The 9,715-nt window shown below is 50.6% G+C and overlaps 1 protein-coding gene and 1 long non-coding RNA gene across 2 annotated transcripts; one reads left to right on the forward strand and one right to left on the reverse strand.

Moving 5' to 3' along the window:
- Nucleotides 1–3,029: 3,029 nt before the first annotated feature.
- LOC137770866 (uncharacterized) lies at nucleotides 3,030–5,824 on the reverse strand. The gene is made up of 3 exons (XR_011075252.1): nucleotides 5,680–5,824; nucleotides 5,238–5,445; nucleotides 3,030–3,264 (listed from the first exon to the last, which is right to left on the reverse strand). It is a non-coding gene; the product is annotated as an uncharacterized lncRNA (long non-coding RNA).
- Nucleotides 5,825–5,994: 170 nt separating this feature from the next.
- Nucleotides 5,995–9,550, forward strand: HDHD3 (haloacid dehalogenase like hydrolase domain containing 3). The gene is made up of 2 exons (XM_068553605.1): nucleotides 5,995–6,105; nucleotides 7,591–9,550. Exon 2 carries the CDS (start codon nucleotides 7,766–7,768, stop codon nucleotides 8,519–8,521), a length of 756 nt encoding a protein of 251 aa, XP_068409706.1. The 5' UTR covers nucleotides 5,995–6,105; nucleotides 7,591–7,765; the 3' UTR covers nucleotides 8,522–9,550.
- The last annotated feature ends 165 nt before the right edge of the window (nucleotides 9,551–9,715 follow it).

A 9,715-nucleotide genomic window follows, 5' to 3' on the forward strand; every position in this document is an offset into this window, starting at 1 on the left:
CTGACTCTTGATTTGCATTTTATAAAAGCATTTTGACAGCACTGTTGCAAAGTGCAAATAAGAAATGTGGCCTAGACTGAGTGGTGACAGTGGGGATGGAGAAGGGAATGGATTTAGAAGGTAGATTAGATGTCAAGAACGAACTTGGCTTGAGCTCCTGGGTGTCTGATAGGCCATTTACTGAGGTGGGAAAGCTTGGAAGGGGAATCCTAAATTTAGCTTGGGTTTGCAATGAGGAAGCTCTGTCGACAGTTTATGTGACTCTCCCAAGGCCACTCAACAAGTTTGTGGCAGAACTGGGTCTAGGACCCCAGTCACCAAAAACAGCAGAGCTGGGATTTGAACTCACATAGCACAACTCCAAGGCCTCTACCCTTACCCACTGTGCCATACCACCTCCTAATAAACAGTAACAAAATTATGGCTCTAACATTGTGCTATTAGTAGTTCCAGTAATGGGGTTGCCTTCAGGCATCATGGTCTATGTGAGCGGCACCCTCTGGAGTCAGGACTCGGCACCTGAGGTACCAGCCTACTGTCTGCTCCACCCCCACCCCGCTATGTTTTGTCTACAAAAGCAGTAATGACCAGGCAGGCAGCTGGAGGGATCTGGGTAGTCCTGGGGGGCCTGGCTCCTCCACAGTCCCCGTCTCCTGCTGTGTGCCTTCTTCTTGCTAGTCGTAATTTTATCTTTGGGCAGAGAACTCAGTCAACAAGGCATTTTATTCTCAGATTTCCAGGCATCTGGTGAGCATTAAGGGCCTCTCTCAACAAGATTTGATTTTATTATTTCCCTCTCAGATGTGCCAGCATGGAGGGTAGCTTGTCTCTGTGGGACATCCTGAAGGCCACCACAAATAGCCATCACATTCCATCGTCCTCACTTTTTGTTTCACTAAGATCCCTTAAACTGGGCTTCCCTGGTGGCGCAGTGGTTAAGAATCCGCCTGCCAGTGCAGGGGACACGGGTTCGAGCCCTGATCCGTGAAGATCCCACATGCCGCGGAGCAACTAAGCCTGTGCACCTCAACTACTGAGCCTACGCTCTAGAGCCCTTGAGCCACAACTACTGGGCCCGTGTACCACAACTACTGAAGCCCGCACGCCTAGAGCCCGTGCTCCGCAACAAGAGAAGCCACCGCGGTGAGAAGCCCGCGCACCGCAACTAAGAGTAGCCCCTGCTCGCCGCAACTAGAGAAAGCCTGTGCACAGCAACGAAGACCCAAAGCAGCCAAAAATAAATAAATAAATTTATTTTTTTAAAAAAAAGGTCCCTAAAACTACCTCAGTGGGCCTATGGTTGAGGGTCCCCAAAAACAACAGGCATTTTAACCAAACATTTTACTACCAATTTCCCAACTAGGGAAGGGGGAGTCCTGACCTATTATATGCCCCATGTGGACTCTGCCAGCCAATTCCACACATCAGGGCCTGTGACTTACAACACCCCATATTCTGCATTGTTCTGGGTACTCTTGGTTGCCAGCGACAGAAACTTAATTCAGTAACAAAAAAGGAACTAATTGGTTTCCATAATTGGGCTGTAATAAGGTCAAGTGTAACTGGATCTAGGGTCAAAGGCTCTCATGGAGACCTCTGTCCCTTCCTAGCTCTCATATGTGTTTGCCTCAGCTTGGCTTTATTCTAAGATGGGCTTTTGCCACTTGACAGCAACATGATCCTTAGATGGTCCTTAATCCCAGAGAAAGACAGATCCTTTCTATCCCATTATCCACATAGCAAATCTCTGGAGGTCTCTGATTGGCCCTGCTCAGGTCACATAACCAGCCTCTCCGTTCAGTCCCTATAAACAATGGAATGGGAGATGTGGCACCATGATTGACAAGGTCTCCCTCCTTACACGGAAGGCTGGTGGGATCTCAGAGCTTTTGCACCTATGGTCCTCCCCTTTGCCTGGAATTCTCTCCCCCAAAATCTGTATGACTGTTTCCTTTTCATTGTTAAGATCTTGGTTTAAGTGTCACGTCCTCAAAGAAACCTGCCCTGACACCCAATTTAAAGTCATTCCCCCGTCACTCTGTGTTAGTCAGGATTCAAGTGTAGTAATTATAAAAAAAGCCAAAATAACGGTAACTTAAGACGGAAATACGTTTCTCTCTAAGTAGTCCAGGCTATGTCAGCTATACGGTGTGGTGGGTCACGGCTCCTGCCTCGTTCTGTCATCCTCAACACATCTCGGCTTCTATCTCGTGATCATAGATGGTGGGTCCAGTTCCCACCATCAAGTCCTCTTTTCAGTTAGCAGAAAGAGGAGAAGGGCAAATGGAGGGCATGACGCTTCCTTACAAGGGCCCAACCTGAAAGTTGTACACACCATTCTGCCCTTGTCTGAACTTAGTCACATGGTCACACCTAGTTGTGTAAGGGAGGCTGGAAAACAGAGCCTGGTGGGGCAGCCCTGCGCTCAGCTAAAACTCAGGGGTTCCATTACTAAGGAAGATGGAGAGAATGGATATGCGGGCAAATGGCCGTTCCCACCACATGGAGTTTCTTGTAATCATGGAAACAGTGCTCAGACTATCAAAGTAAAGAGGTCCTTAGAGACCGTCTAAGTAATGGTCTAATTCTATAATTAGACCATCACTCTAATTCTATAGATGAGAGACAGACTCAGAAAGGGGACTTGTCCAAATTCACACAAGTCAGTGGCAGACCAAGGCTGGATTCAGGTCTCCTAACTCCAAGCCCAGTGCTCAAAAGTTGGGGAGGGATTGCAAGGGGTAGAGGTGAGGGATTGCTTTTAGAGGGACTTTCTCCTTTTATGTATTACCTTAGCTTGAAGTGCATTTTTATATTCATGTATTATATCATGTGTTATGCATGTGTTATTCATGTAAATTAAGTCAAAACTTGGCCAATACACATGAAAAGGTGTTATCTTCACTAGTCAATGGAGAAATTAAAATTAAAACCGTAATGAGATACCACCATACATCCATCAGAATGCCTAAAATTTAAAAAATAATAGACAATGCGAATTTTTTTTTAATTAATTTATTTTTGGCTGCATTGGGTCTTCGTTGCTGTGCGCAGAAGTTGTGGCAAGCGGGGGCTACTCTTTGTGGTGCGCGGGCTTCTCATTGCGGTGGCTTCTCTTGTTGCAGAGCACGGGCTCTGGGCGCGTGGGCTTCAGTAGTTGTGGCTCACGGGCTCTAGAGCGCAGGCTCAGTAGTTGTGGTGCAGGGGCTTAGTTGCTCCGCGGCACGTGGGATCTTCCTGGACCAGGGCTCGAATCCGTGTCCCCTACATTGGCAGGCAGATTCTTAACCACTGCGCCACCAGGGAAGCCCAACAATACCAATTTTTGAGACTGTGGAGCAAGTGGAATCTCACACGACTGGTACACCACTTCAGAAAACTTGCCCCATCTACTGAAACTGGACATACGCATATGTATAGCCTAGTGATTCCACATCTAGGGATTTACCCAACAGAAATTTGTACACATGTGACCAAAAGATGTGTTCAAGAATGTCCATAGCAACATTTTCTAATATTTGTAATAACCAAAAACTGGAGATAACCCAGATGTCCATCAACAATAAAATGTGGGGTATTCATATAATGGGATATCACAGGAAGGAGAATGAATGACCTGTAACTACTCATAGCAACATGGATGAATCTTACAACTAAAATTTTGAACAAAGGAAGCAAGACAAAAGAGTGCATGCTGTATTATTCCATTTAGATACAGTTCAAAGACAAGTATAACCATGCATTTAGAAGTTAGGGTAGTGGTTCCCCTTCATGGGAGTAAGTGACTTGGAGAGGACAGGGACACCAGGGTTCTGGAGATGTTCTTTTTCTTGGTCTTGGTGCTGATTGCATAGGTATGTTCACTTTGTAAAAATTCAAGGACATATACACTTCTTTGCACTTTTCTCTATGTATATTTTAATAAAAGTTAAAAAATAAGTAAATGAAATTTGATTTTTTTTTTTTTTTTTTTTTTTTTTTTTTTGGCCACACCACGCAGCTTGCAGAATCTTCCCTGACCAGGGATTGAAGCCACACCCTTGGCAAGCATGGAGTCCTAACCACTGGACCACCGGGGAATTCCCTAAATGAAATTTTAAAGAGAGAGAGATGTATGTCTGGTGGGCCCAGCCTGGGTTTACTTAGTGCTTTTGGGTGAGAATCTCAAGGAAAAAGCCCTCATGTAAGAAGCTTGGTTTCTCAAAGAGAAATAACCTAAGCCAGCAGCCAGTATTGTGACATGCCAGGTCTCTCCAGGAGCAATCACCAGGCCAGAGCCCACACAGGGTAGATCAAAGGATGAAACCCTCTAGGAATTTCTGTCATCTGCCTTAGGAAGGAAACTATACCCAGGAAGTGGACCCATTTTTGAACTGATGAATCAAAAAGAAGCTTGTTTCAAAATAGCAGGACCTGTCATTGGCTTTCCTGTGACATGCAAGGCTCCCTTTTCTCTGCTGAAAAAGTTACTCAGAAAAAGAGAAAGGCCTGGAGTCAGGCTCTCCCTTGCCAGCCAAGGTCTGTGACTCTGAACTTTGTATTTCCTCACAGGCCTGAGCCCAGTGAGGGTGAGGCAGTTCTGAACAAAATGAACAGACCAGCCTTGGCATATAGGAGGATGTTTTGTTTTTATTAAAAAAAAAAGGGGGGGGTGGAGGGAAGAAAGAAAGAAAATTGCATGCATATTTGTGTGCTCCTAGAAAAATGTCTGATAGCATAACAACCAAAACTGCAGCAATCCCTGGGAAGTGGTTGGGAAATAGGGAGGCCATTGCCCTTGCTCAGCTGTACTTGTCCTTAAGCTTCACCTGGCTGCCATTCAGATCTTTTGCTCCTCCCCTAACTGGTTCATCCAAAGAGATTCCCCCCGGGCTTCCCTGGTGGCGCAGTGGTTGAGAATCTGCCTGCCAATGCAGGGGACATGGGTTCGAGCCCTGGTCTGGGAAGATCCCACATGCCGCGAAGCAACTGAGCCCGTGAGCCACAATTACTGAGTCTGCGCGTCTGGAGCTTGTACTCCGCAACAAGAGAGGCCGCGATAGTGAGAGGCCCGCGCACCGCGATGAAGAGTGGCCCCCGCTTGCCACAACTAGAGAAAGCCCTCGCACAGAAACGAAGACCCAACACAGCCATAAATAAATAAAAATAAATAAATTTAAAAAACAAAACAAAACAAAACACAGAGGCCCCCCATCACTGCTCATGAAACCATTGTTTTCTACCTCCATAGCTCTTACCACTTCTGAAATCTTGATTTTTGTCTGCCATGCCATGTTGCATGAAGGCAGGAACCCCGTCTTATTTCTCACTATATCCTCCGTGAAGAACAGGGTCAGGCACAGAGTAGATGTTCAATAAGCAGTTAGTGAATGAATGAGGTTGGGCTTTTGCTTTTCACTTTGTACACTTTGTATTTTCAAACGTTTTTGAGATGAACACGACAACCTTTTTTTCATCAAAAGAAAAAAAAAATCAGCAGGTTACTGCAGAGGACTCTACCCTCACTCTACCCTCAGCAAATTGTCTTGGGTTAAGACAGGTTTCCACCTGAAAGCAATTCCCTCCTAGTACCGACTGGGGACTCAGACCAGAGAGGGGCAGCGCCTTGCCCAAGTTTACCCAACACTCAGCAAGCCAGACCGGGACCCAAATCCCCCCCTCCTAAATCAGGCTGGGTACCTCCGGGGGGGCGGGCGGTGTCCGGATCCTTGGGAGGAGGAGTGGGTCTTACGAAGGGGCAGAGAGGGTCACGGAAGGGACGGGGAGGGCAGAGGAGCACGGTAATGGGGGACTAGAGCTCCGGGTTGAGGAAGGTGAAGCTGCAGAGGGCGCGAGCGGAGAGGACAGAAAGGAGAAGTGGAAGGGGCGGGGCGGGGCGAGGCGGAGGGGGTGGGGCGGGGCGGAGGGGGTGGGGTGGGGCGGGGCGGAGGGGGTGGGGCGGGGCGGGGCGAGGCGAGGCAAGGCGAAGCGGAGGAGGCGGGGCGAGGCGGAGAAGGCAGGCGGAGGGCTGGGATACAGGAAAAGAGGGGCGCCGCCGAGCTTTTGCGCTCTTTCCCGAGCAGGCGTGCGGCTGCGGCTTACTTGACCGGCTTCCCCGCGAGGCAGGTGGGTCGTGTGCCCCGGGGACTGGCGCGGGAGGTTCCGCTGCATACCGCAGGGGTAGAGATGTCGCTCTAGCAGCAGGCTACCTGGACTTTGGCGCCACCGAGCCCTGGAGGTGGGGAGGGAGGGTGAGCAATTCCGGCCTGCAGCCAGAGGCCCCAACTTCGGCTTCCAGAAATGGAAAACGCTGTGGGCCCTTTGTTCTAGTCTTAGCTATGCCAGTGGCTCCCTGCGTGACTCTGGACGAGTTCCCGCCCCTCTCTGGGCCTCCATCTACCTATCTGCAAAGTGAGAGGGTCTTTGGACGGGTCTCCCTAAGTTCCAGACTGACTGAAATTCATTTCCTTGACAAACTTCCTCTAGGGCTTGTCCCCAGATTCACCAGCCAAGTCCGTCCCTCGGCAACAACTTGGCAGCACTCTGAACTCTGGCCCCTCAGGTTTTAGCTGAACAGGTTGGGTGTCTGGAATCAGTTCCGTCTGGGGCAAGAAGCTGCGTCCAGCCTCTAGACTTTAGGCTGAGGAATTTGTTTTCTGTGCACTGGGTCAGTAATCCTTCACTGGCTCTCCACCCAGGCAGGCGTCATCATCTGGGGCTGAGAGAGGCTTTAAGACAGGTAGGAACAGGCTGCTCTGTCCTGCCTTTTGTCCTGGGCTGTACAGGTTCACTAAAATCAGATTTTTTTTTTTTTTTTTAATTTATATCCAAGTACGTCTAAGCAGTGGAAGGGAGTACTGGCCAGAGAATGTGGAAGTTTGGGTTCTAGTCCTGGCTGTGCCGCTGGCTGGCTGTGACCTTAGGCAAATATCTGCCCCTCTCTGGCTCAGTCTTTCCTGGCTGAACAGTCCAGGGGTGGGTCAGATGATCTGCAAGGACTCTGCCGTCTTTCACATTCCGAACAATAGTAATAGCAGTCATAATAATTGTTTCCTTAGCTGACCTACGAGGCCCTGCCTGAGCTGGCCCCTATCTACCCAAAGCACCAGACTCCTTGCCCTGCCTCAGGGCCTTTGCACTTGCTGTTTCCAGTGCCAGGAATATTTAATCACCTCCATTTCCTGAATAGGCTTTCTCAGATCTCCACTGAAACGTCACTTGCTTAGGAAGTTCCCTGACAACAGAGACTAAATCGGGTTTCTGGATTGATATCCTCATGGTACATGCTGTCTTCGTTATGCTTAAGTATTCATGTAGTTCTTTGTCCGATAGCTGTATCCCCTGTTCTTTAATGCCTGTGCATACCATGAGGCCTAGAAATCTGTCCCTTTCCCAACATCTAGCACATAATAGGTGGAATGAACAGATAATCTTTTAGTCCAACAGTCTTATGAGGTTGAGTCACTGGGCTCTTCTTACACCTGAAGAGACTCGGCTTCAGAGAGTGACACTCTTAGGGTCACACAGTGAGTTGGCAGTGTCAGAATTTGAACCCAGTCTGTCTCGGACTCCGAGGCCTGAACTTCCACCTCACTTGCCCTCACACTCCAGGATCTTCTGCTGTGAAGACGTTACCTAAGTGCCAGCAGATCTGACCCACGAAGCCTGGAAAGAGAAGACCATCAGGTTGTTCGGTGCAGTGCCGTCCAGCTCGACCTCCCCTAGAGGCCCCCGGACCTGAGGCAGAGGTGCGAGTGGGGTGGCCTGGCCCCCCTCCTGCAGACCCATGGCGCGCCGGCTCCAGTTACAACTGCTGACGTGGGACGTGAAGGACACGCTGCTCAGGCTCCGCCACCCCGTGGGGGAGGAGTATGCTGCCAAGGCCCGGGCCCACGGGCTGGAGGTGGAGGCCGCGGCCCTGGGACAGGCCTTCGGGCGGGCGTACAGGGCTCAGAGCCACAGCTTCCCCAGCTATGGCCTGAGCCGCGGCCTCACCTCCCGCCAGTGGTGGCTGGATGTGGTCCTGCAGACCTTCCACCAGGCAGGCGTTCGGGATGCCCAGGCTGTGGCCCCCATCGCTGACCAGCTGTACGAGGACTTCAGCAGTTCCCGCACCTGGCAGGTGTTGGAGGGGGCTGAGGCCACCCTGAGGGGGTGCCGAAAACGAGGTCTGAGGCTGGCAGTGGTCTCCAACTTTGACCGACGACTGGAGGACATCCTGGCGGGTCTTGGTCTGCAGGAACACTTCGACTTTGTGCTGACCTCCGAGGCTGCCGGCTGGCCCAAGCCCGATCCCCGCATTTTCCATGAGGCCTTGCGCCTTGCTCAGGTGGAACCGGCGGTGGCAGCCCATATTGGGGACAGTTACCAATGTGATTACAAGGGAGCACGGGCCGTAGGTATGCACAGCTTCCTGGTGGCTGGCCCCGAGCCTTTGGACCCTGCAGTCAAGGATTCTGTACCCCAAGAACACATCCTCCCCTCACTGTCCCATCTCCTGCCTGCCCTTGACTGCCTGGAGGGCTCACCCCCAGGGCTTTGAGTCTGGCGAGGGAAGCGGTCAGGCCCAACAAACACTGGAGACAGGGAGCCCCTTCCTTCCCTGAGATCTGGCCTTCACCCCTCCCCCTGCAGCCCCCATAATGCATTCCGACTATAAAGCAGTGAATGCGGGGCATTCAACCCTGCCCCACTAACCAGCTCCTGGTCTCTGAGATGGTTCATTCCTCACGCCTGTGTCCATTTTCTACCACGAGTCCCCCTCACCTCCAACAAGATTCATGAGGGCCCAACTAGCTTCAAAACCAACACTTTTAAACTTTCTTTTTAGCAGCAGGGCCTTTCGTCATGGGAGAGCTTATGGGGAACCCCAACATGCAAAACAGGAAAAATGAGAAACTGCTAGGGTTGAAGCAGAGGTCTTGGGACCCTTCATTCAGGCCCTGAAGCCTCTGCGACTCTTTCCCCTGAGAAGCCTGAGATCAGAGGAGCTTAGTACCTGCGGGTACTGGAGTTCTCATTTAGGCGTGTCTGACTCCGAAGCCCATTGGCTTGACTGCGAGGTTACAAGTAGAATGGGATCCATGTCACACAAGACATAATGCAGTGGAGATCCAGGGAGAATAGAGAAGGTGTCCTAAGGATGGCGGTCTTGAAGGGCACCCCAGTCATAGGAATAGCTTGGGGGTGGGAAAGCACAGGGAACAGGGACTGGAGCATGAGGTGGCAGGAGTGCAGGGAATACGGGGGGAATCACTGGAGACTGAAGAAGTAGGTTGGGCTTTTAAAATTCCATGTCTCGGGCATCCCTGGTGGCGCAGTGGTTGAGAATCTGCCTGCCAATGCAGGGGACACGGGTTCGAGCCCTGGTCTGGGAAGATCCCACATGCCGCGGAGCAAATAGGCCCGTGAGCCACAGCTACTGAGCCTGCGCGTCTGGAGCCTGTGCTCCGCAACAAGAGGCCCCGACAGTGGGTGGCCCGCGCACCGTGATGAAGAGTGGCTCCCGCTTGCCACAACTAGAGAAAGCCCTCGCACAGAAACGAAGACCCAACACACCCAAAAATAAATAAATGAATAAATAAATAAATAAATTTACATCTGTTTAAAAAAAAAAATTCCATGTCTCTTCCTGCCTTTCCCCCTTCACACGCCTCTCTACTTCGTATTTACTGGACACCTGTGCCTTGCCCAGCACCAGGCACAGGGGGTACCACAGGTAAAAAGCACACAAACA

Source organism: Eschrichtius robustus, chromosome 10 (assembly GCF_028021215.1).
Source record: "Eschrichtius robustus isolate mEscRob2 chromosome 10, mEscRob2.pri, whole genome shotgun sequence".
NCBI lineage: Eukaryota > Metazoa > Chordata > Mammalia > Artiodactyla > Eschrichtiidae > Eschrichtius > Eschrichtius robustus.